At 34.9% G+C, this 27992-nt stretch overlaps 1 protein-coding gene across 4 annotated transcripts in view; it reads right to left on the bottom strand.

Annotated features, from left to right (window-relative positions):
- Nucleotides 1-127: 127 nt before the first annotated feature.
- The window catches only part of LOC132702882 (metabotropic glutamate receptor 2-like), a 410472-nt gene continuing 382607 nt past the window's right edge, over nucleotides 128-27992 (bottom strand). For 2 of the 4 annotated variants that reach the window (XM_060671733.1, XM_060671730.1), the window contains 5 exons: nucleotides 24294-24456; nucleotides 22442-22655; nucleotides 13538-13689; nucleotides 12528-12714; nucleotides 128-5314 (listed from right to left, as the gene is read on the bottom strand). In XM_060671733.1, coding sequence (XP_060527716.1) covers nucleotides 5148-5314; nucleotides 12528-12714; nucleotides 13538-13689; nucleotides 22442-22655; nucleotides 24294-24456 — 883 coding nt within the window. In that variant the 3' untranslated portion in view covers nucleotides 128-5147. Of the gene's footprint in view, nucleotides 5315-11149; nucleotides 11459-12527; nucleotides 12715-13537; nucleotides 13690-18940; nucleotides 19032-22441; nucleotides 22656-24293; nucleotides 24457-27992 lie in introns of those variants that run through there. The other 2 variants (XM_060671731.1, XM_060671732.1) reach the window with 2 other exon arrangements.

The raw sequence follows: 27992 nt of genomic DNA, 5'->3' as shown, positions 1-27992 counted from the left end.
GCCACGATTCGCGTTTTGTATATTTACACTATTTTTTAAATGGCACCCCCTGTATGTGTCGTAACTTGTAATTGAACATTAAAAGATAATTTAAACTACATATAATGGTAGGGGTCTAAGCTTATAAATATATTAATATCATTTTATTTATTAATTTAGCTTTTATTTGGCTGGTTAAACAAAGTCTAAAGGCGTAATATACTTTTTTTCCGTTTTTGATTTTTGGCAATAAAATAAAGTAAATAAGTACGATGCTTCATTATTTTAAAACTTTTATTATAGACCCCTATTATTATTTAGTTGAAATTGTCTTTTATACTTAATTTAACTGTAAAGTAATATATAGTGAATGTGTCCACTATGGGATAGCACGGGAATATCGGAAACTATAGAAGATCTCTATCTCCTTTTAAGTTAGGAAAGTTTTAAAGAATATCGCCATATCTCCAATCTCCCACATATTGGGCACACTGGATAGGGTAATTTTACAAAACGATAAAATCTTAATGGTTTTAGGGTTAGAGCACCTGAATGTTTCTTACAAACCGTCTGAAAAAAATTCGTTTTCTGTTGTGCTTAAAAATGTCTGATATTATTCTTTCTATACGTCATCACCAGGCAGTTTTAATAATTCGCCCGCTATAGTGGATTTTACAAGGATCCATAATCATAATTGCCTTACCGTTTTTAACAGTGCCAAGGTTCAAAAATACGCTGAAACTAAATTACCGGCTTATAAAGACTTATGGTATGTGAAGCTTATCGTTTTTAGAGATAAAAGAATTATTAAATTTGTGAAACTAATTAATTCTATTCTGCATCAAACTGAGCAATCACGTAAACATTTAGTATATTTTTGATATTTTTCAAGATATTTGGTTTGTTTATAGGGAACTCGAAGTCGGTAGTATTATTTCAATATCGAGTTAGATGATTTAAAAAAGAATCAGGCAACCACAATAGTATATTATGAAACTAGTGTGGTAAATGGCCATACTTTTTCTACGACCTTTAGTTTTTGGATACATTTTGACAGTGACATGACCCTCAGAATTAGTAAACGTGAAAATTCAAGCTGTGGGAAAAATCTCCGAAAACATCCTATCGCTAATTGCGATGTCCTTATTGGGTCTTAATCTGTGGGAAACGAAACTAGCGTGGTAAAATAACACTTTCCGCACCCTAGATCAGTGGGTACTTGGGCATTTAAGAGAAAGGAGTAGAAAAATAATTTTTCAAGAGCAAAACTTACAAAATAAGTTCGAATAATTATTTTGCTTTTGTTTGATATATAATTGAGATCTTTATGGATAAAAGAGAAAGATTCCAAAGAAAAATAGACTAAGCGCGGGCAAAGGAACATAAATTATGTTCTCCGCATCAATGAGATTCCATTATTTGGAAGTGAAGTATGCGTTGGTAATACTGGAGAAGTATGACTACTGTATTAAAAAGAATGTTAAGTTTACCGGCACTGTTTTGATTTGGGGATTTATGTTAGCAGTTATGACTCCCTTTTTTCTAAACCTTTTTTTTAAACCTCATTCTCCCCCTAGTTCATTTCGTTGATTTATATTAAATTTTTTGCATTTGCGACAAATTTGAAAATGTTAATGTAGATTGTAGAATCTATAAGAAAATATGTCAATAGCACCAAGACATGAATTTGAATGTTTCTGAAGAATATTTTGGTCAAATGATAAAATATCTTTCAGTTCCTTCAGTAGTAGCTAAAAATAATGCAAGCATATAGATAAGATTAGGAGATCTTGACTACTTGTTCGGTCGATTATGGCTTTTTATAACTTTCCCGGGGCACCTAATACATAATGCCTAATTTTTATTCTGTTGAAATAAAATTCTTTCGTTTTTACGAGTATACTACCGGGACATGTTTGATACGCTATTTTTAGTGTTGAAGAAATGATGATGGCAAAACACGTAAATTGACCCACACCGCACTAGGACTGGCATGGCAAATAATGAAAGTGACTTAAGTATTCGTTGGCTCCCGCGCAATTCATCATGTCATTGTAAAAAATCTTTATTATATTTATTATTATATATGATAAATGTTGATGAATCTTGCGAGAAGCGAGAGAATACTGGCTATAGGATAACTTGTTTGGTTATTGGTTAAATTTGTTTATAATTTAGGTTGTTTTATTTTATCGACCAGTCAATCACAGTAAACACACAATCATTTCCGACCATGGCGCTCGTTTTGCTTTGTTTAAATCAAAACAAAATATCTTAAAAAAATGCTATGCTTCCACCTTGTATTGAGTATTTTACCTTACATAAATGGATGTAGCTGTAGAACGGAGCGCTAATAAAATTCGATAAATAATTGCGCGGCACTTATATAACATTAAAAATAATTAACAACTATAAACAATAACAATTTACAACAATATCTTACTCAGCAAACGAATCGAAAAGTGTTTTCGCTTTCCCAACGTAAACCATTGACACTTTTTGGAATTTCTTACGAATGGAAAGATAAATACTTGTGTTGGACCGCTTACCAATATTTAGCAATTTTTGCCCACCACGATAAGTCCGCCCCAACACCGTATAATATTAATTAATTATATTAATATAATAATAACATTAAGTAAATGGAAGATTTCAGGACCCTTCGTTGATATATAATAAATACGTTCGCTGGGAAAATAATAGATTTATCAACAATGTTTATAAATTTTGATCTTAAATTTATATCTGTTTGAAATGAAAATTTTTTTATGGGAAATGGGGACCGAAAGCATATAAACAATTACTATATCTAAATCAATATTCAATTTTAAATAAGAAAATTTGGAGAAAGAATCATATTTTTACATTTATTTATAAAATCCAGCCGTCGATAGCTTCTAAAACGGTATAGTCGCACCCACAATATCAGAAATGAAGGAAAATTTAAGATTTCACAACATAAAACTGCTTCATTTCAACAATCCTTTTCTTATTTTGTACCAAAATACTGGGAAGATATCCCATCAAGTGCGCAGTAATTTAGCTGCTGGATGATCAACGATTCTACAAATTGCTTTCGTTGGTGTACCCTAACCAGTGGATATTTTTTTGTATAGTCTATCTCAATCTTAATCGTAGTGGCTTTCGACGGACCCTCCTCACTAAAACTTTAACGGTGTTATTATTATTGTTATTGGGTGAAACCATTAACAAAAATTTAATGTTACTTGAGTGACAAGGGAGGGGTGGGCATAATCGTTTTTTACTGTGCGTTTATGTCGTGTTGAATTTGTCGTTCGATGAAAAACAGGTTGCGGAAAATGTGTGAGACGCCAAACCCCAATATCAATATTATTAATAGTGAAGAATTGAAGAAATGGAATAAACGCAGTGATTTTCCAATTCACCGTTTAGACATTAGTGATCAGGACCCAATAAGAAGCAAAATATATTGTCTTTTTCAAAGCGAAGTTGTTCCTACCTTGGATAAACTGAAAAAAAAAGCTAGAAGAAGATGAATATAAATATAAGCCGTGCGAACCTCCATAGAGTTGTTTGTAAAATGGGATTTAAGTACTGCAAAATAGACAAAAGGCAAGTAGTAATGGAATCACACAGGTTACGCAGATATAGATTGGACAACAGATCCATAATTTACCTTGATGAAATATGGTTCGATACACACGACACTGTTTCCAAAGGATTCTACTCAAAACTGTCAGACGAAAGCACCTAAAAAAATCACAGGTCCGAGCAGAAAATGTTACTCCTACTTTAAGTCCCAGTGTTATAAATTTGATAGAAAAGGTAACGAACAATATACTAATTGAGAGCTGGAAAAATTGAGTACAACACATTATAAAAATTGAGGACTCTTACATTTCTATACAAAACAACATAAATCCTATTATAATTAATTTCAACGACGATGTAATGTATAATGTAATTATGTATAGATATTTCTAGCTATGAATTTATTGTATATATTTAGCAGACATTTCTTCAGGATAATATTTTGTCGTATATTATTTTCCCTATGAGTTTAAAGTGACTTCATCTTAATAAGAGTATTTTTAAAAAACCTCCCAAAGAAAATGGACCCGAAAGCTATCCCACACTGGCCACTGTGGTCCTTCCTTACATTCAAAACATTAATGACCACCTATCAAAAGTGTTTAAGAACTATAAAGTTAAAATCAGATTTCCTACTTTTCCAAAAATCTCTCAATATCTTCGATCTGTCAGACAAAGTTCCGTTTGATGTACCAGGAGTTTACAACATTTTACGCATATGCGACAAATAATTCATTGAAGAGGTAGGACGATAAATATCAATAATGCTAACAGAACATCAAAGACCCTTAAGACTAAACAATTGCCGAATATAATCATGAAACCGGACACTAACTCTTTTTAGATCAAACTACAATTCTTGTATATAATTAACTCGTCTGCCAAAGAAAAATCCCAGAATCTTTCACTAATATGGTCATTCTAGGCAATGTCGGTGTACCTCCTTTAGCTCCGCTATCCTTAAACAGTATATAAACAGGTACAGAGTAGAATGCAGACCAGTTTCAGTTAAGATCTGAAGAAGCCAACAAGATGATTAGCGAAACGTGAGCAAGTTCGATTTATCAAGAACCGACACAGGAGGCATCCAGAAGATTTGTAAATAGTGTTACAGTAGCCTGTGGAAGTCTCTTTGAAAAACACCAGAAACCAATGATTCTTGTCTTCTGGATGTTATTGGGTTGTGATTAATACTTTTTCCATTTTAACAATTTCATTGTTTTCAATCGTGAGTGAAATTGTCAATAAGTCTTCTGCTTCTTCTTATTGGAACGGGCTCAGACGACTTTTGATTTTTTTTTCAGAAAAGTCGATTTATCCACACCGCATCCAACGAAAATGACCAAAATCACATTTATAGTAAAAAAAATATTTATGATTAAAATTTACTGCTGATCTGTTATTCTCCCGAGCGAATGTGATTAACGAAACGTTCAAGCCGTAATATTAACATGAACGGTTATTTAGATATTACATTACCATACCTATTTTACGAATATATCTACTCTCTGTTAAGAAGACGTATAAAACATGTTTTACACCTGCACCGGATCCCGTCTAACCTTTAAACTGGAAGTTCTACTGACCGGACGCTGCTATAAAGACAACTCTTTGATCTGTGCGGGGAGTACTGGTCCGTTAATACTGCAGTTATTGTTAAATTTTCCTATGTTTTCTACTGAGCAACTGTTTAGACCGTTGGTCGGCGTGGTTTGGGTGCCTGAGTCTTTGGTTTCGATTTTCGTTTTAGCTTCCATGGAATCTGAAATAAGTTTTCAAACATTCACTGGTGGGTTTTAACGTAGGTCCACGTTATTTGCTGCGCTGATTGTTGTTCGATTGAGTGGACTGTATTTTTCGATAACTTTATTTTTTAACTTTTACAACTTAACAAACTTTTACAACTAACAAACAAAGGAAAAAACATATGAAAATGAATAACGAAGCTTAACGTTTGCTAGCACGGGTTGTAATGTCGAGACCCAGCGTCCCGTGGTCTCTCTTAAGGGTCGGCAGCGCCGATCCCTTTTTTGCAGGCAACCTTTTTTTTACGGTGCTCGCGATGTTGCCGTTGCTGGGCAGTTTTGAGGATTGACCATCCCGCCGGCCTTGAAATGTCCAGCGGACTTCAAAGCGCAGAAGTATTGATCTCGTCCACGGGTAACGGGCATATCTTGTTGATTGACCGCTTGACTATTCCGTTCCTTGTGCGTATGGAAACCACTCGCACCAAGTTGTCGGTTCCAGGATGGACTGCTACAACGCGACCCATTGACCATTGTAACGGCGGCAAATTTTCGTCCTTGAGTAGAACTAACGCATCCACTTTGATGTTTTCGCATTTTACGTGCCATTTTCCACGCTGCTGCAAAGTATGGAGGTAGGAATGACTCCAAAGCTTCCAAAAATTTTGAACCAATTGCTGCAACTGATGGAAATTTTTCAAACGATTGCTGGGAATTTCGGTTACGTCATGTTGAGGTGTGGTTAATAAATTTCCACCTATTAATAGGTGCCCTGGCGTCAGAGATTGTAGGTCCGTGGGATCACTTGATAAGGGAAGGAGAGGTCTCGAATTTAAGATAGCTTCAATTTGTACAACGACTGTATATAGTTGTTCGTAATTTAACTTTGTTTCACCAATTACCTTTTGTAAATGATTCTTAAATGACTTTATAGCGGATTCCCAAATTCCACCGTGATGCGGAGATCTCGCGGGTATAAAATGCCAAGTAATGCGATTTTCCAAGAAATAATTACTTTGAGTTTCATTGTTAGCAGTTTGAGCAACGCTTTCGTAGAATTTGTGAAAAATGTTATTCGTACCCACAAAGTTTTTAGCGTTATCGCTGTAAAGATGCTTTGGAAGTCCTCGACGGGATACGACACGCTTAAACGCGTCCATAAAGGCTTCAGAAGTAAGACCTGTGATTATCTCTATGTGAACCGCTTTTGATGACAAACAAACAAACACCGTCAAGTAAGTTTTGATCAAAATTTTTGTTCGAGTTTTGGATGCCTTAGTAAAATAAGGTCCAGCTAGATCAATTCCGGTGAATGTAAATGGTCTAGAGGGAGTAACGCGAGGTTGAGGCAATGAACCCATTTGTTGACTTATGTTAAAAGGTTTTACACGAAAGCATACCATGCATTTTCTCAAAACGCTGCGGATCTGGTTTTTTGCGTTCAGCGGCCAGAAATCCTCTCTTATTTGCGCGAGAATAAATTGGGTACCAGCGTGTAAATATTTTCTGTGATAATGTTCAATTAAAAGCCTAGTGAAATGATGTTTGCTGGGCAAAACAATTGGATGCTTATGATTAAAAGCAAGATGAGAATTTTTCAAACGTCCTCCTACGCGCAGTAAACCAATTTCGTCGATAAATGGACTTAAAGCAAGCAACTTGCTGCCTCTTGGAATGTTTTGATTTGAATTTAAACATTTAATTTCCGTCTGAAAAACTTGATGTTGAATATTGATACATAATTTGGTAATTGCATTGTCAAGCTCACATTGAAGCAGTGTATCAAATCGCCTTGCCTTTTTGTGCCTTAAATTGTAGCCAAATCGCAATACATATGCGGTGATACGAATCAATTTTCGATAAGTTGAAAAACGTTCTATTAAGCCAAGATTATTTAATAAAGTAAAAGATAAAATGATGTTTTCTTTTCGCGCCTCAGGTAAGTCGGGCATATTAACAATATGCGTTTTAGGAAAGGAGCTTTCTTCCTCGATAAGAAAGGTAGGACCTTGAAACCATTTTTGGCAATTCTTTAACTCCGATGGGTTTAAACCACGTGAAATAATATCAGCTGGGTTATTTTCCGATTCAATGTGTTTCCACGATGAATTTTCACTTAATATTTGTATTTCCGAAACCCGATTCGAAACAAATGTTTTCCACTTGTTCGGTTCCGAATTAATCCATGAAAGTGTTATCATAGAATCTGTCCAACAGGTAACTGAGGAAATTGGGACTCGTAAAATGCGTACTACTTTCGACATTAACTGGGATAAAAGTAATGCGCTTGATAATTCTAGTCTAGGTAGTGTTTGTGTTTTTAAAGGTGCAAGTTTCGATTTTGCACAAATTAAATTTGATTTTCTTTCCCCATAGGAATTTTCGGACAATGCATAGATGCATGCGCCGTACGCGTGCATGGATGAATCGCAGAAACCGTGTAAAGCAATTTTAGTGTAGTCCGGGCTAAAAATTTTGCGATCAATCTTTATGTCATTCAACGAGTGCAAGTTTTCCAAAAAATTTGACCAATTTTCTTTTATGCCTTGCGGTACTTCGGAATCCCAATCTGCTTGGATTTGCCAAAGTTGTTGTAGAATTAATTTTGCCTTCACCACACACGGGTTAATGAGGCCTAAAGGATCGAATAATTGTGCAACACCGGAAAGTATACTTCGCTTTGTAATTAGATCGGCTTTAATAGATAAATTAAAAGCATAACAAAGCGTATCACTAATCGGATCCCAAATAACCCCTAGAGTTTTGGTCTCCTCGCTGCTCCTTATGCAAAATTCTGAATTTGTGTTAAAATTATCATTTTCTAGAACACTTAGATCATTCGATCTCCACTTACGTAAATTAAAACCTGATTTTAACAAGGTAGCCGAAACATTTTGCTTAAGTTTTATCGCGTCAGAAACATTTTCTGCGCCCGAAATAAGATCGTCAATATAAAAATCTTCCATTATGATTTTTCGGATTTTTGGATCTGTTGAATTTCTCCCGATTTCATTGAGTGTACGCGTTGCTAAAAAACTTGAACTTTTTAGTCCATATGTAACCGTATTTAAATTAAAATGAGCTATTTTGTGCGAGGGATCCTCGCGCCAAATAATTCTTTGCAAAGGTCTATGAATTTTGTTTACTGAAACCATCCGATACATTTTCTCGATGTCCGCCGTAAGAGCTATCTTGTGAGTACGCATTCGGACAATAATATCAAATAAATCACTCTGCACCTTCGGCCCTAATTTCATTACTTCGTTTAAACTTAAGCCTGTTGAGGTAACGCACGAGGCATCGAAAACTACGCGAGCGCGGGTGGTGCAACTTTGATCCTTAAAAACTACATGATGTGGAATATAATATAATAAGGCGGGTTCATTTACTTCCCTTTCAGTTAAGCGAGTCATGTGACCCATTTTTTCATACTCCCGTAAAAAGGAAATATACTGAGCCTTTGTGTCGGGTGCCCTGGCTAGCCGCTTTTCAAGAAAATGTAAACGTTTAATCGCCGTCGGCAGTGATTGACCTAATTCGACATAAGAATCTTTCAGCGGTAATTTTACCTCGTATTGTCCATTCGAATTGACTCGCGTATTTTCACGGAAATGGATTTCACAATCGAGTTCCTCGTTAGACAATTTTGAATGTGGATTATCGACGTTTTCGAGTTGCCAAAACTTTTCAATTTGTCGACTTAACTTGTCAACATTAAGAAAACATTTACTATCCGATTTATTGTCAAAGCCGTTACATTGCATTGGACCAGCTAATACCCATCCAAGTTTTGTATTTTGCAATATGGGATTTTTCTTTCCCAGTTTCATTTGACCATAATTTAAAATGTCAAAAAATATAGTTGCGCCGAGTAAAACGTCAATGCCTTGCGAAATGTTAAAGCAATCATCAGCTAAATGTAAATGGCTTGGAATACTTAGTCTAGTAACATCTAAAGAATATTGTGGCAATTCAGATGTTATCTGGTCGACAACTAGAAGTGGCAACGATGCCTGGTATTTATTGTCAGTAGAAATTAACTGCGTATCCACTTGAAAACAGATGTTGGAGGGTGATCCGTTTATACCTGAAATTGACAAGTCCAAACGTTTCCCTGGTAACTTAAGTCGCTCAAAAAATTCTTTAGTACAAAAGTTAGATTGACTCCCTGAGTCTAATAGCGCCCGACAGGAAATAAATTTATTGTCGCTGTCAAGAACTTTAATAACCGCGGTGGCTAATAATACCTGATTTTTATTTGGCAAATAAAAATTGGATGTTAAGGCGACCGTTTTGTCTTCGCTTATATTATCGATTTGTGGTTCGTTGTTTTTGACATTTTCATTTATTTTGATTTCGAGTTTAAAGTCAGGATCATGCAACATGGTGTTATGGCGTTTATTGCAAATTTGACATGTTTTTCCCTTGCAATCATCCGCTTTGTGGCCGATTTGCAAGCAGTTTGTGCATATTTGAGCCCTTTTTAATTCGCTTAATCTCTTTTTAATTGACATGGCAAGCAATTTGCGACACCTATATGTGACATGCGTGTCCTGTTTACAAAAAGAGCATCTGAATTTAAATTTGGATTGGTTTGAATGCTTTTCGTTATTAGTTACAACGTGAGAATGCGTTTTGTCCTTGCTAGCAGATTTATTGTCTATTGTTTCTAATAATTGACATTTATTTTTAAGAAAATTCAATAAATCTTCTAGTTTCGGGCTTGTTATCTTGGTAGTGGAAGCTTCCCACTCTTTGCGAGTTTGATTATCTAATTTGCTTATTGTTACGAATATTATTGGAGTGTCCCAATGATTTACCGGTTCATTTAAATTTTGTAGCGCGCGAGTATTTCGCTGAATCGTATCGATTAGCTTACGTGTTGCTACGTGCGACTCCCTAGGCACCGGAGCTAAATCAAAAAGATTTTTCATATGATTGTGAATTAACATTTTTTTGTTTTCAAAACGCTCTTTTAAAAGTTCGATCGCGACGTCATAATTAGTTTCGCTTAGCTCTAATGAGTGTAAGAGTTGCGCTGCCTCACCTTTCAAATATGACTGCAAATAGTAAAATTTTTGAACATTTGACAGGTCGATTCTGTTATGTATGACTGACTCATATATTTTGAAAAATGGTATCCAACCCTCGTAAGATCCCGAAAAAAATGGAACATTCATTGTTGGTAAATTTGGAAGTACATTATTAGAATTGCTTACTTGTTGAATTGGACTTTCGGTTTGTCTGCTTGCCATCGCAAGCTTTTCTAGTGACTCTGTCATTGCAGAAGCTTTAGAAACTACCCTGAAATAGTTGTCTTCAAATACATCGCGTTCGTTGACTTGCGAAGCATCTAGTATTTCTAATTCTGATTGAATTTTATCGAACTCTTCCCATGTTTCTTCTATCTTTTTTAGGCGTAATTTTAATTCGGATAAAGATATTTCTTGTTGCTCAAATTGGGAAATTCGCGACTCGAATTTTGTTAGCCTAGCTTTTAGAATACCCCTTTTATTTATGAGAGATTTCGCGTTTAATGATTCGTTAGCTTCCGTCATTTTTCTCGAAATTTAATACTGCGCACGTACAAATCCGAATGACAAACTAGGAAAAAACTAACTAATAAATTGAAAATATTCGAGAGTGAAATGGAATTTTTGGAAAATGGAATGGACCTACTTGCTCTTTGTCGACACCTGCCGTCTGCTGGTTGCCAACCGCTGTACTCGCTTCAATTCTATTCGACGTAATTTCGCAGGAACCTCTAATGTTTGTCTTCTCCACTCGCTGGGACTAGAAGACTTCTAAACGATATTTCAATCCGGTTCGTAGGACCAAAATGGTGGGTTTTAACGTAGGTCCACGTTATTTGCTGCGCTGATTGTTGTTCGATTGAGTGGACTGTATTTTTCGATAACTTTATTTTTTAACTTTTACAACTTAACAAACTTTTACAACTAACAAACAAAGGAAAAAACATATGAAAATGAATAACGAAGCTTAACGTTTGCTAGCACGGGTTGTAATGTCGAGACCCAGCGTCCCGTGGTCTCTCTTAAGGGTCGGCAGCGCCGATCCCTTTTTTGCAGGCAACCTTTTTTTTACGGTGCTCGCGATGTTGCCGTTGCTGGGCAGTTTTGAGGATTGACCATTCACTACAACTTATTTATGAACTAGGTATACTTTACGTAATATGTAATAAAGTATGTGTAAATTATTCAAAGGTTTGGAAATAAGTACCTAAATGGTAATTAAAGAAAATGCCATAATAATAGTCTTCAATAATTAAGATTAATAGAGTATAGTTTTCAGTTTTTAAGAAATACCTCAAATTGTTCCTAGGGTCACACTAATTTGCATACACTAGAAAGACGAATTTGTTAAATGGATAATGGAATCAGTATTTTTTGGCATATTATTAGCTTTCCACGTTCTTTTTTCTATTTCACTCATATGTTCGACGCACTTAGTCCATTTTTCAAAATCCACTGTATTTATTCTCTCTCTCTCTCTATTTTAAAATCGATGTTATGCCTTACTACAAACCCATACTGGCGCTTATACCAATTCTAGGGGGTTTTTAATTCACAGTAATATGGTGGAATGCCAAGTACAAAAATTTATTCAAATTTACAATCTCCAACATCAGCATTCATGTTTTAGTGGTTGTCTCTAGTCTGCATTAATTGAAATTCTTTTTTCATTCTTTTTTCTATTGAAATCACATCACTTACTTCATTTTCACAATCCACTGTCTTGATTCCTTCTCGCAGGAGGGTTTGGAGGCCCCTTAATTTACCTTTTTACATATGCCCATACCAATTCTTTGAAAGTGTGCCTCGTGCTTTTTAAATTATTATCCTACCATTTTTTACCAACTGTATATTCTTTATTTAGCCATATTTCCGTGTTCCCTTCAAAAGTGTCTACATAATTGCTCTCAAAGTCGTCTTTCTCTATCTGAACATTTTATTTCAAATATCGCCTGGACCTTGTTTAAACCTTCAAAGTAGAGACTACTCTAAGCAACAAATTAATTTCGAAAAAGCATGCGTGTGAAGGAATCAAAACTTTTAATAGTCTTCACCACTTTTAGCATTACTCAACAATGTTGATGTCCAATTGCCCATTTAAAAACAACTAATTGACCTTCAAATGGCTTCGAAGGGCAAGATTAAGGTGAAACTTATTTTGGGCCGTAATCGAAAAGTTTGCATTCTCTTAACTTACCTTGTTCCACAGGCGTAACGGCTTGTTGGATTTTTTGGTTTTGGTCGCAGGTAGCGGCTGTCACCACCACAGCCGCCATCATGCTCCCCGAACCCGCAGTAACCGAACTTTTGTTTATGGCACTGTACCTCATCGGCATCATGCTTTGTCTCACGTTCCGTTCGGGCCTTATAAGAATGATGTATAGCTAAAAAAGCAATCAGTACCTAATCAAAACCCTGCCAACAGAACTTTTTCAGTTGGTGTTAGACATGGTTGTATTTTGTCACCCATGTCTATTTATAGAGAAGATTTTCCAACTAACTTTTTAAATGCAACAAAAAGGCATACAATCGTAAGTTATATTCAATAAGATATCTAGATCTGCCCAATATGCTTAATAAGGCAGAGTCTGAATAATTTTTCACAGGTTACTACAATACTGTTTACAAAACTTCTGGATTCCTCCTCCTCGGTTGAAGAAGCCAACAAAAATCAATGCAGGAGGAAACCAGAATTTTTGTAAATAGTAGCAGAGTCTGATTGTGAACATCAGCGACGAAGGAGTCAAGATGTGAATTGTAATGGCGAAAAACACATTTTCAAAACTTAAGAACCTTCTCGTTTCTGCATTGCTGTGTTCTCCTGTATGGTGCAGAAGGTCTACCATCCTACACTAATATGACTTGCAGTAGAAACCTGTTGAACATCGTAAAACAGATGAATGTGTTTCAAGAAGAAATCGTTATTTGATGCCGAAGCTTATTATCGAAGTTAAGATAGAGGGGAAGCGTAGTCACCGCAGAAAACGACATCACTGACTGTGTAACAATCGAGTGTAGAGTAAACCCAAGGCATGAAGAAGTGAGACAGCTCACATGAACATACATCTTGTGTATGGGACCATTTGAAGAAGGGCATTTAAAGGATAGGAAAAATACTATTAGCAAGTAAATTTTCGTCCCAACCTACCCAGGAAATATTTTATTACACACTTGCTTAAAACACAACATACAACAACAATGCATTACCTTGGGAGAAAACAAACAAGCCAACGTTACGCTCGCAGAAAGGCTTATCGTAACAGACATGCTGGTGATCCTCAGTGCTACGTGGTTAGCCGTTCCAAAGTACAGTGGTACAAATGCCAACCAAATAACGCACGTAGTATACATTGTGAAACCTGAAAGAAGAGGAAATAATTTATAAATAAATAATAAAAGAGAATTTGTTATTTTTACGTACTGGTCTCCAAACATTGAGATGTTTCTAGGAAAAAAATATAACAAAAAAAAGTTTTTACTGTCAATATGATTTATGAAATGTCCTTTTCTGGTTGCACTTTAATTTTGGAAAGGCAGAAGTCGTATATATTAAAAGGTAATTATAAAATTTGTTCCCTAATATTTAGGCGAAGGTCTTGCAAGGTTTTCTGAGAAATGTTAGTTCATAATCATGATTTTTGGCAGCAACATTGTTCAAATTACTACTGAACTGTTTAAGTTAGTTAAGTTAGTTAGTCTGCGTTATATAGGGTATCTAAAGAGAAAGAAGGAAATTTCAAAATATCTTATATTGGCTTGAATGGACTAAAATAACAATTTAAATGACAAATGACATGGTTTTTATTTCATTACTATTTTTTAATGGAAAACGGATCAATAGCGTCAACTTTTCTGAGCAATTATCCCTGGATTAACAGGGACAGCATGAAATAAAAAAGGGACATTACATAAAAATAAATTGAAATATAATGTTTTGATATTTCTTCATTGTTCTTAAATATTTGAGACACCCTGTCGAACCTTGACTTGCTGTATTAATTTAAATAGTTCTTGAAACTATTATTTTTACAGAGACGTTGCAATAGATATACATTCACATTCACAAAATCGGCCACTAAAAACTGATTAGATTTGAATTTGATTGATATGCCGGGTGCACCAATGAATTTTTCGAGAAATTTGAAACACGCCGTAGAATCCAAAAGCGCCGGTAGCTATTGTCAACTGGAAACAGTAGGCCATAGTCTTTTCTAAAACTGTTTTTTTTTACAATATTTAAAATTGCAATGTGACAAAAAGAACATAAAGATTTATAAAATAAAAACATTTTATGGCTGGAAATATCTAATTTGGAATGCTCGGACGTAACTTTGGAAAAAAAAAATTGTGCAATGGCACGAAATGCTTCAGGTTGTACAATTTGCAGATCATGAAGGCTGCCAATGGGGTTCTGTGAAGGTGTGGGCAGGAATTTCAAGGGACGAGTGGTTAATGAATATTTGGACGACGTGGGTATTCAACTTGCTTTACGCAACAGCCTTCATGATCTGCTAATTACTCTTTAGGAAGAACATCATGCCATTCAACAAGAGTTTGCTAGTTTTACATAAAGAGACCACACTGGATACACCGGTCAACAAAAAAACAATTTTTTTTGGGTTCCTGTTCTCATGCGTAAATTCTAATTTTGGACATGAAAGAAAATCCAAATTTCCATTTTTATTTCACAAAGTTTTCTTTTGTCTGATTTACGTCGGTCAGTATACTTTAATTTATTTTATAAGCCAAAGATTGACTTGAAAATAAACTATGTAAGTAGCATCAAAGTTAGTAGTAACTCGCCTATCTCAGCTGAAACAACTGTAGTTGTGTATTACTCTGTTAGAAAATGGCATCAAGACAGTGTAAATATGAAGTTGATTCTTTTGATTTTATTTATGGTGAATGAATTAAAGTTAGAAGTAAAAAATTTGCTTTGTCAAGAAATTTAAAACTTTGCGGAGCCTATGAAGCCTATTTTAAACTAAAAATCAGTTATCAGGATGAAAATTGGGTACACTTTGCCTGCATTTTGCCGTTATTACATATAAAATTAGGCTTAATGAAGCAATTTGTGAAAGCTCTTAATCCGACTTTGAGAGAATTTTTCGTTAGTTATCTGAAGCTAAAGTTTAAGGGGTTCTTTTTGTTGGAGCACAAATGAAACAAATAATGAAAAATGATGACTTTACTAAAGTTCTTAGTGGTTGTGAAAAACGAGCATGAAAGAGTGTTAAAGCAGTAGTTGATGGCTTCCTAGGAAATCGTAGAGCTGACATTTATAAACAATTGATGGAAAACTAACCAACTAACCAAAACTTGCTTCAAAGCAGAGTGTCTCATAAACTTCGTATGCTAAATTGTCATGTAGACGAATTTAAAGATAACGTGGATGTTTTCACCAAGACTTTAAACGGCAGTACAACGAAAATATGATGGGAGATTACATTTGGGGTTTAATTTGAGAGAGCCCATACGAACATACACGAAATACGAAAAATATTCATTATTATACATATATACTATATTATTGTTTAATTAAATAAAAAAGACAATGATACTAAAAAAACGTTTCTTACCGTAAAAATGAACAATTGCTCTCATTCCAACAAAAACAAACTTTTTAATTAAAAGTTTTTTTTTAATCTTAATGTTCTATTTAGTATTTTTAAATTAAACTTTAAACTAAATTGATGTTTATTTGGTTACGTTTTTACAGCTTAATCCGAGACGTTTGCTTTGAAACAGTGCATTTCCAATAAAAACAGCGAACGTTTAGAAAAGAATTTGCTTTCAAACTTTTGAAAAAAAACTTCAATAACAAAAACTTGTCTAGTTTTTAGAGGCCGTTTTTTTTTTTTGCTGGTGAGTGTAGTTTCTGCAAAATGGAAAATAAAGGGTGTTTTTTTTCGATGTATAGAACTTTAAGTTGCAATAAAACAACGATGGATTACTCGATTGACATGAATTTTATTTATCCGAAAGATAATCTTGTGGCATTACATTTTAATTATGATTTCTGGCATATGACCGCCACGGCTGGCGCGGATGCAGTCCAATCTGGACGTCCAATTTTCGATGACTTTTTCCAACATTTGTGGCCGTATATCGGCAATAATACGGTGAATGTTGTCTTCCAGATGGTCAAGCGTTTGTGGCTTATCCGCATAGACCAATGACTTTACATAGCCCCACAGAAAGTAGTCTAGCGGTGTTAAATCACAAGATCTTGGAGGCAAATTCACAGGTCTAAAAGGTGAAATTAGGCGGTCACCAAACGTGTCTTTCAATAAATCGATTGTGGCACGAGCTGTGTGACATGTTGCGCCGTCTTGTTGAAACCACATCTCCTGGACATCATGGTTATTCAATTCAGGAATGAAAGAGTTAGTAATCATGGCTCTATACCGACTTTATACCGATCACCATTGACTGTAACGTTCTGACCATCATCATTTTTGAAGAAGTACGGACCAATGATTCCATCAGCCCATAAAGCGCGCCAAACAGTCAGTTTTTCTGGATGTAACGGTGTTTCGACATACACTTGAGGATTAGCTTCGCTCCAAATGGGGCAGTTTTGTTTGTTGATGTAGCCATTCAACCAAAAGTGCGCTTCATCGCTAAACAAAATTCGCTTATGAAAATCGGGAACAACGGCAATCTCGTTTTCTGCCCACTCGACGAATCTACGCCTTACTTGATGATCGTTTGGCTTCAATTCTTGTAGGAGTTGGATTTTGTAAGCACGTAAACCAAGATGCGAGTTTTCAATAAGAATAAACGTGGTGCGAAAACGTTCCATGGTTAATCGAATGAACTGCTCTGATGGACGATTTTGTCGACGATAAAATGGACGTAGTGCACGATACGTATTCCGCATAGAACCATAATTTTTGAAATAAAATTGCACTATTTGCAAGCGTTGTTCAGGCTTGAGTCTATTCATGATCAATTGCCAAACCAAACTGAGAATAAATCACTTGACAGCTGTTAAATCTGTCGCCATCTTGAACAGTAATGATAATTTAAAGTTCTATACATCGAAAATAATAACCCTTTATTTAGAAAACCTAAGTGTAGCCATAGCTTAATCTTGAAGACAATATGTTCGGAACTGATGGTGGAATTCAAATATTAATAAATGTATACTGGGTTCTATAAGAAAAAACAGAACTTTAATTGCTTCCATCTATGCGGCGTAAAAGTAATTTCAGCGTATGCGCGTCGTGCTGTTGAAAATCGGCTATTTATCATAAGAGACAACGCATATCCCATCATTTTGTTGCCTGAGATCTATCGATAAATTTAATGGAGATAGAATTTGATTCATTAAGTGTGAAACTGTACCACCATCATCGCCCAACGGAAAAATCGAATGTCACGCGTATTTTTATCTACGATGCGGATCAACCACGTTTTCAGATTACAGGGTCCGCGAAACGTGTACTATTGGACTGGAATGACCATAAATATCATATGCATTACGAAACTGAAACTGTGTCAATGTCGAAAATATTGATCTCCTGTAGCTGTTACGAAGGAGTGTATACACAAGAGACGGGAACAAATAACGGGACTCGTAATATACTATTACCCCGATTCTGAAATTTTGTTTCGGTTAGTATAGGAAGGTCACTAATAATTATAGAATGAATTGGAAATTGGTTCGACAAATGTACTTAACGTTTTATTTTGCAGGGATCATGATATTGATTAAATTCGAGTTTATTGAGTTAAGTTGAATATTGCTTGGATGTGCCGTTTGCCTTCTTTTTTATTTTTTACAATTTGTGTTGTGTTAGAATATTATCGTTGTGTTTAATAAAGTTTTCCACCAGTTTTTCGTGGTAACAAATTATAAAATTGTGTTGAATTACTAGTGGCAGTTGTTGTTTATTGCATGAGAGTATAATTTTTGTTGACATTTCGTTTATTGTAAAAATATTGTTAGGGGAGTTGAACATAACTTTAATGCCAGAGCAGTACTAGAAAGACTAATAGACGATCTTGGAGAAAGACAAACTTAACTGTAGCCTTAAGTGCTGTTGATGAAAGAAAATTTTGCAATGCTGTTCCTCCACGTTACAAAATTCCTGAAGCTACCTTGCCCCGTAATGAAAAACGCGAAACGCGAAGGGGAGTGTCTACCAAACATGGCGAAAAATACCGAGATCCAAAGTGGACTTACAAAAACCCAACTTACCAGATTTGCTTTTGCCTATGCAGAACAGAGCAATATACCTCATAGATATGTCAATGGGTTTTAGTAAAGTCGCGGTCCAATTCTGAAATAAATTCACGAAAAGCATAATTTTGATGCAAGCCGAATTTATAATGCAGATGAGAGCGGATCTTGACGCGTTGCAAGAATAGTTACGTCAGAGCGTCGTAAAAATGCCACCTTTGTCTGTTCCGTCAATGAATTATGGAATGATGTCCCTCCTGGAGTACCTCCACGGGTAGAGCTCAATGGAACCGCTGGATGTCTACTAAGATATTTTTGAAATATTTAAATCATTTTCCACGGCATACTAAATCTACGCCAGAAAGATCAGTTATTTTACTAGTCGATAATCATTCCTCCCACATTTCATTCGATGGCATAAATTCTTGCTGAGAAAACGGAATCGTCATGGTGGGATACTTACCCCGGGCTACTGACAGGTTCCAGCCTTGAGGCGTGTCCTTTTTTGGATCTCTGAAAATATATTTTTTAAAAGAATGCGACTCATTTATTGTCAGTAATCCTGGTCAAGGCGTGACTGATAAAAAAATTAGCCGAATTTTTACTAAAGCGTATTTGAAGGGCGCAACGGTTGGAAGTGCTGTTTGATCCATAAATTTTTGGCGAAGCAGATTACGCCGCAGCTGAAACATCAGAAAAACAATTTTCTTCAAATGAAACTGTGTCAATAGCAATTTAATTCACGGACAGGCACCAAATAACTGGAATATTCGTGGGAAGATGAATTGCTTTTAATTAATAATAATAAATCTGAGGAAAATTGTGTTTGCCCCTCCAAGGGGCGGGAAATAATAAACACGTGCAGGCTCGTAGCTTTATGATAACAAATAATCGCGACGCTCTACACACCTTGAGGTGTCAAGAGTTAAAATTGCGAGCAATGACAATAAAAATAATAAAACGGGAGATATGATATCGTTGTTGAAAAGAGTGGCAAAATTAGAGGTTGAGAAGTAGAAAGAGAAGATTAAAAGGCTGAAAAAGCTCAAGTGCTATAAGAAAAATGGAACCACGAACAAGAAAATAAGTCAGTTAATTAAAAGATCAAAAGATGAAAAAACGTTATGCCCGGAAGCTATAAAAAAATTAATTTCGTTACCATCGCCAACTTACCCGAGTTTCCCCTATGCAGTTTTGCCTGTTCAATATAAACATGGCAACATATTGGTTAGTATAAATTGCTGTATATTATTTAATTTCTAGATTCTGCGCAATAAATAAAGTAGATCTATTCGGGTTTCCCTTTATCAATGTCTTACCGTTATCAAAATAAAAAATAATTTCCTCCATTTTTATACAGTTCAAACCCTTGGAAAATTCTTAATGGTTCCGTGATTTAATTAAATAGAAAGTCGTAATTTTCCAAACGTTTCGGCTCAGGCATTCTTTCCATTTCAGATGGAACATGCGTTTCAAAAACAAGATTTTGTACGTGAGTTATGGGAAGACAGTATATTGAGTTTTTTAAATAAATTGCGTTCAAGCTTCCATATACCTATCTCTTACCGACTTTGAAATAAAAATTAATGTTCATGATTTGTACGTAGAATCTAGAATTATTGCGAAGAAAGTGTCTCACATAGAGAGAATGAACGTCCTAAAACCTTATTTTCATTTAATTTTAGTTTCTATCTTTCTATTGAAAGTCAATAATCAACCAATCAAGTCAGAAGATTCCTTCCTGTCAAGGTATACAAGTTATAACAACTGGTTCGGAACACAAGGAAGATTCTTATCTAAAAATAAGCCTAAAGACTAATAAACTATGAGAGGAATTCTAAGCCTCAAAATAATTATTAATCCTGCTTCACAGCTGATCAAATTATCAACTATTGCTGAAAATTGACCCGTTAGAACTAAATACGATAATTCAGAGAATACCATCATCGGACAGAATATTTCTTTTTTTTTATTACCAATGAATCTGAACTATTATCCACTACAAATTTATTATTACCCTTATTCGCAAAAAAAATTGTTAAAAAAAAGTCGGGGGGCTTGAGTTATTTGACTTAACAGTAGAATGTTCATTTTGGGGTGACTAAGAGGATTGATTGATGATAAGTACCAAATTATATTATGTCATGCTCTATTGCATTATCATTTAAGTTTAGATTATTATAATTGAAGCTGATGCCGAAAAACGGCGAAAGAGTTGAAAAGAAATTAAAATTAAATGAAAATAAGGTTTTATGAAGTTTATTCTGTCCATATGCGAAACTTTCTTCGAAATGACGGTATTTAATGTTGATATAAATGTCTATTTTTTACTATTGGTTTACTCGTTGAGAGTGACTTTATAGTGGCAAACTAATATTCAATAATAAAATCGTGAGACTTTTGAATGTGCATTTTTTTGTATCTGTTACCTTTACATTTTGCTTAAATTTTTCCATCTTCTGTGCAAAAAGTAATGTTAAATCCATTAATCTATAGAGAGCAAGGATCTCTAATTAAGTTATTAAAAGCCCTCGTAATCCGAATTTGCATACAAAAAGGGCGGCTTAATTTTCATTGTTCTTTAGTCCGCATGTTTCGCTGCTGTCGATGCTTCTCTTTAATGAAGCACCCGTAAATGCAGTTTGATCAGATCGAGAACAATCGTCCTTTCAAGGCAATGCAGTTTGTGGAGCTTGTATGCTTGACCCTATTTTCGCTCAATTCTAATTCGATGTTGGACCGCGGAGATGAATCCTTTTTTTATTACGTATCGCTTTGACCGGATTAAACGCGTTTTTCCCCTGGTAATATGTTTTGCTTATCAGAAGAATGGTCTAATATCAATACCTCATAGAGCAAAGTTATTGAAGTGGGGTTAATACCGAAGCCAAAATATAACAATCAAGCCAAAAATTGGACATAATGGGGGGTGTATTACCAAGGGCCATTTAATATAGCACACACACAAGTCAATTTGGCAAGTATAGTGTATCAAATAGTTGTTATATGTTATATATTTTTCTAAATATCATAACAATCCTAATAAAATTAATAAAAGTTATACGGAGTGTTGCTTTAAATAAATTACGAGATTAGTTTATATATAAAAAATTGTTAGTAAAAAGTAAAAAAAAAAACATATCAATTCGTTGTTATTTTTGCGATGCGTTAATGCACAGCCGTACAATAAAGCAATATTGTCACCCTGTATCTAAAAATCCAAGTTTGTGTCATCTTCCATTTCATAAAATAGTTGGCCCAACAGCTTAGTTTTATTAATAAGGGAGGTACGCTATGAAACGACCAAAAATGGCACACAGAGTAGACTTAAAATAAAATAAAATAAAAACTTTTTATGCACTGAATTACTAGAACGCCATCGGAGAAACTATATAATTTTTTTTTTATAATACTGTTGACACCATGGCGAACGACAAATACCAATATATTTAAGACATCAAGTTCCACAGGCATGCAAAATGCAAACATTACTTTAACTGCAGGCAAAATGGACGCAATTCCCCATTTTATTACTCTGTGCAATTTCGAAACGGACTATAATTCTTTCACCGATATAAGGAGGATATCATATCTGGGAAGTGAGGTTTCGTTGAGAATTTACGACGTCGTTACACCGCCTCTTGCAGAACTTCATAATTGACGGAGACTATCGTTTATATCACATTAGTCGGACATTCATTTAGTTTTCGCAGTAGTTGCGAATTAATCGGTACGAACTGCAGTAATTGCAACTGGTCGAAATAGTCTGAAAACTCTAATACCGTTTTCTACTCGTTTGTCCGCCTCGTTGATCGAGGCGCCTGCTAAATTTGTTACTGCCGCATTTTTTTCTCGCCACGAGTAGTTCGGATTCGCTCTAGAATTGGCCAATGTATCTTTCAAGCAAATTTGATTGCACTTACCAATATGTTTGGATTCGTTGAATGCTTCTGGGATTTTCCGCGTCAGTACCGCGTAGACCGTGCAAACTATTATGAGAAAAATGGGATATGTAAATGCTATCATATATGACGCGTCTATATACGACGAGCACACAAGTAGATTGTCTTCCCGCGTAGGGTAATGGTGGATTGCCTTGGCGGGAGAGATGATCATCCAAACGCCATTGATTAGAATCTAAAATTAAAACAAATATTCAATTTTTGTGGTGAGCAACGAGCGTATATATACAACCCAACCCTATTTTACTATTGTGAAAAAAAACACGGAAGCAATGAGTTTATCGAACTTGTATGTACAAACTCCATGAATTATTTGAAAGTTCACTAGTTTTGATTGGCATAAATTTGAATAACCAAAGGACCGTTGACAAGGACTGATGCCACCTTCAAAATGTTAATTGACACACCCTGTATTTATTTAAATATACATGATGCCTTAAGGGTATCCATTTTAGGTCTTCATTATACTTTTTTAAATATTCTCAAATTATTATTATTCTTGTTTTTTTTAGCCCATATCTTTTAAATTGGAAAATTAATTTTAGATTAGGCTTTAGATGTCAACTTATGTTGTTAAAGTTAAATCGTTAAAAATGGTTTTCCTAGATGGTTTACTTTGCCACTACTGGCGTTTTCTGATATAATTCGCAAAATGTCAAATTTTATAAAAAAAAAAAACACCCTTACCTTACAAAATTATCCAGTTGCAGACATTATTACTTTTCGCTATTTTTGCCTGCTTTCAATCAATTTTTTCATTAATAATTTGGTTTATTCAACCAACAGAAACTAATAAATTGTTGAATACTAATCAATTTTATTAATTTATGGATAATTTAAGTAGTAAAATGTGTAACAATCGGTATTATTCTTCATTCCTAACGCTTAGATTTCTAAGAGGTACTAGATTAGAAGGGAGACATCAATCAACTTTCTTACCACAGTTTCCCAGATCCAATATCCATTTTCCAAACCTTATTTACAATATGTGTATTACCTTCAACAAACTTTCATCGCACTGTGATTTATATTATGATGGTCTCCAGGCGATACTTCGGTAACTTCGATTCGCGTAGGATGATCCGTACTGACAAGTCTCTTATCCTTTTCTTTCTTCTTCTTTTTTTTTAGTTATAAGATTAATAGATTTATGATTAGTTTTTATGTCCCCTGTGTATATATATTTAACATTTTCTTTAATGTTCCCTATTGAAAATAAAGTGCTATTATATTAGACATTAATAACAACCCTAAATGTGGAAATTTTAACCAAAATCCAACTTTTTTTGCGCGTCAAAGTCTTTTAATGTTAATTCAGGTTAAATAGCAGTTAACAGGTAGAGTCTTGTTTTTTTTTTGTAGATTTTTTTTGTGATTTTGTCAGAAAATGCCACTTGGTAGAAAGGTAAGAAGAATGATAAGCCTAGCCACTTTAACCATGGTTAATATTAGAAAAATTGTTTAAACATTCAAGATTCAATAATTTTCAGTAATTTCTCTTGGCCGATTTAAGTTTTTTTTTTAAATTTCCAAGACCACTCGCTTTCATAATACGTCGTTGCCCCTTACAATATAAATTACCGTAATAAATAATATTCCAACTATTATGAAAAATGTTCCATCACATGAATACGCATCCTCTCTATTAAATTTCGCAATAAAATGTACGTCATGTATAACGGAAATGTATTATCACAGGGGAGATTCTCTTCGCGATGATAACAGAGGACCCCTATCCAAAATCTCCTTGCAAATTTAATTTTAAACGAGCAGAAGCGAGAGTGGAAAGAGCAATCTCAATATTATTATTTACCTGAACCCCCACTAATCCTGTACATATGATGATCTGCGACCTGGGCGAAATGAAATTGGGTCGCTTCGCTGAATGTTTACCGGCTTTGAAGATACGCGATATTCTGTTGGTTTTCGTCAGTAACGCAGCGTACACTACCGTGAAGCAGAAGCCTGCCCCAAACCTGAAAATCAAAAACAACCTTATCTCAAATCAATTCTCCTAAATAAATATACTTCATAGAAATAAACATGTTTGTAGTTGTTCTATAGTTCTATTCGTAAACATTCGTAAGTTTGATCTTATTTTTGGGAACTTCGAAGCGGATATTATTCAAAACGTCATGTCAATATCAAGTCGTGCTGTGATAGAGCTTGGATAAGATTTCATATTCATGGAGTGGTGCAAAAACGTCTAGAACGTCATGGTTCTATCAGAAGGCTTCAAAAGGAATCGGCACGAGCTAGGGGTCAAAGTTGAGTACTCAAATTATATATATTTCGTGGACTTCAGTTACACACAAGAAGACTATTTAGCTCTGCACATCGTAGAGCCCACAATCATTGGTTTGACACAATGTTTACACATGAGTTCAGATTTCTTTTAAACATGTTGCTCGCGATGTTAAGCGTATGGAGACGCTATTTCGCGTATGGGGCGCTATTTAGATAGTACAGTTCAAAAAAGAAATCCCTCTGAACGTGGCCCATTTGAGGTTTGATGGCATAATTCTAACTGAGCGTACTGTTGACGTGCGGTGTATCGCCAGGAGGTCTTTGTAGAGTCACCTATTGTTTCATTCACTGAAAAGATGCAGGGTGAAAATGAGAACGAACTAGGATTCACTAACTGTTACTACCGATTTAAATCCAATTAAGCACCTTCAAGGTGAACTTAAACATCGCTTGCTAGTGCGTTATTCTTTAAGAAACCGGCAACACGTTAAGGAAGCTCAGGCAAATTTATTGCCACTAGTAAATCGAAATGCAGTGCAGCTATTTTTATAAAATTTTATGGTCATCCTTTTTATGACAAAATGTTGTTAGTTGAGAGAAATTTTTGGTATTTTCTAAATTTCTTCTAAAAAAATTGAATGCAATCTTCAATTTAAATACTGTAAAATTGGTTTTAGTTATGAACCACGAGGTTACCGGTACCTCCACAGAGTGGCCAACCGAAAACACAGGCATATTCTTCATGGAGAACTAATAATGCCTCGTCGGGTAACATTTTCGAAACACCTGGTTATAGAGAAAAATTAAGATTAATAAGTTGCAATTTTTTTTAATGTATAGGATTTCTATACAGGTTTTCTTACGTAACTGTAAGTGCTATGAGATCAGTCACTTTCGTTTCAGATATTTTGTCAAATGTACATATTTCTTTTTCTAAGTAAAACAACTGTATTGTAATTACTGATGGTAGTCTTTTCATACTCATTTATTACTGTTTCTTTTCGTCCTCTATTCCTCTTTCGTGAAGAAGTCTGTACATTGTTGACTGACAGCTACAGTCATATTCCCAATATTTTTGAAACTCCGAATATTGAGTTTCGGTTGAATAATAATAATTTTCTTATTTTTAGAAAGCGCAGGTTTCAAGTTTTTAGTTTCAAACACTAAAGCACAGATAGGTCAGTTACCTGTTCGTCTACCTGCCGTTCTCGGGTTCCTTGACAATCATAGGAAATATTTTGCTATTAAGAGGTAACCTTACTTCCATGGTGAGCCATTTCCAGTACTTTAGTCGAGGACTTGGGAACGATCGGATGTGTTCGGTTGATTTTGGATACTGGTGGTATTTTGAAGTTTGACAAAGATTACAATTTCTATTTCAATAGGCCAGCTCTCAACAGTGTTCAATCATAAATTTCCGCACTAGAACAGTGCATGAGAAATAAAAACGAGAAAAATTCATAATGAATAATTTCGGTTAGTTAAACGATATTATACCAGGGATCAAGTCAGAACAAAGTAGCGCTTTCATGAGTACCAGGATACGAAGGCCACCAACGTAACGAAAGCGGGGAGCATGTGTCCCGCAAAGACAAACCAAATTGTATAATTAAATTATTTTTTGGGTTAGTCCTCCGCAATGGCGTAGAGACAAGTCACGAGAAAGACAGGGGAAGTCCATCGGCTAAATTTACAGCAGACCTGCGGAGCTTCAAAAGGAAGGCCCTAAGAATAATGGCAGGTTTACTGACGGTTTACTGAAAGAACACTGCCTGATTAAGGTGATTCCTAATTTCATGGGAGTCGAAGAAGATATAATATTCTGTTAGGACGAGGATGAAACTGCCATACAGATGTTATGCTCTCGAGATTGTATTTGCATTTGCTACACGTAACCACACCAGAGAGAATCCAATCCAATATGAAATCTAACCAGAGAGATGAACATAGATAGAGCTCTGTTTTTGGGTCGGTTGATTTACTGACTCTCAGAATACGTTGACACACTTCTATTCACTCTTCTATCACTCGTTTATTAAACACTCACTCTGCTCGTGACAAAACAAACCCGTGACTAAAGGGTCGCTTATCAAACTTTTTCATAAGGTATTATTTTATAAGAAGACACGTTTAAACCTAAAATTTTTAATTACGGTCGTCCTTTTTAATGCAGATCGTATACTGGAAGGTAGAGAGTTTTCCTGAAACTAATCGACAACTTTTAATAAATCCCAAAACGAGAAGTTTAATTGGCACTTCGGAAACACAAAATCTGTTAAAATTCTTCGACTCGTCGAGGGATTAATAACCGCCTCTCATTTTCCGCAATAATTGATTACGTGTGCGAATTGGTTTATTTAGAATCGAGAAATTACTTAGTTCGAAGTAACTTGTTCGCGGCGATTGATTACAAGCGTCAATAATTTCAAAAGCGATCGGATTTCGCTACGACTTACTTTTGCCGAATTGTTATTTGCCTTAAACCAATATCGGATTTGATAGTTGAAAAATAGTTTGTTGTTGGCAGTTGGTTAATACATCGCCGCACCCGCCATAATGTTTCGTTCTTGCTTAGGGAAACTTGATTCTTATAAAAGAAAATCAGAATTAGCTAACATATATTCAATACTACTTAATCTTAATTAATTAAACAATGCAAATTATGATATCTTCGCCTACACAGTCGTCAAACAGACGGTTAAATTAAACTTAATAATTTTTTTTTCATTTATTTATTTTCTAATAAATAATAATATTTCTAATAATAATAATAACCAGCAATTTCATAAAAAATATTGTAAACGCTGTTAGAATTAATAGAGAAAGTTAATATCGGAATTGATAAAAATCGTCAATATTTTCGTAGTACTTGTTTAGAGCTATAAAATATTCCAATTTTGAATATTGTCTGAGAAAAATTATTATTCTAAGATATGTTACGGAGAGAAATGCTTTCAAACTAACCTGAATCCCGGAGATATTTACTAATAACGTCGCATTAGAGACCGATATATTGATGATTGGATTCGGCATTTAAATGGGTATTTAAAAATGTAACAAGTGTTCCTATAAAAAGAAACTTATTTAACCACCCTATATATAATTGAGTAACAATTGAAATAATACCAAAAAATTAAATATCATTTTACTGAAAACAACTCATAGTTCTCGAGATAAATTTTAGATCGCTCTGAAACCTGACACCTGAGTGATAATGACAAGCTAATTGAACAAGAAGAACAAAATACCTCGGAAGCAATATCCG

The sequence above is a fragment of the Cylas formicarius genome, unplaced genomic scaffold, assembly GCF_029955315.1.
Source record: "Cylas formicarius isolate icCylForm1 unplaced genomic scaffold, icCylForm1.1 PGA_scaffold_6__28_contigs__length_40554024, whole genome shotgun sequence".
Taxonomy (NCBI): Eukaryota; Metazoa; Arthropoda; class Insecta; order Coleoptera; family Brentidae; genus Cylas; species Cylas formicarius.
This window is presented reverse-complemented; position numbering and strand designations above follow the sequence as displayed.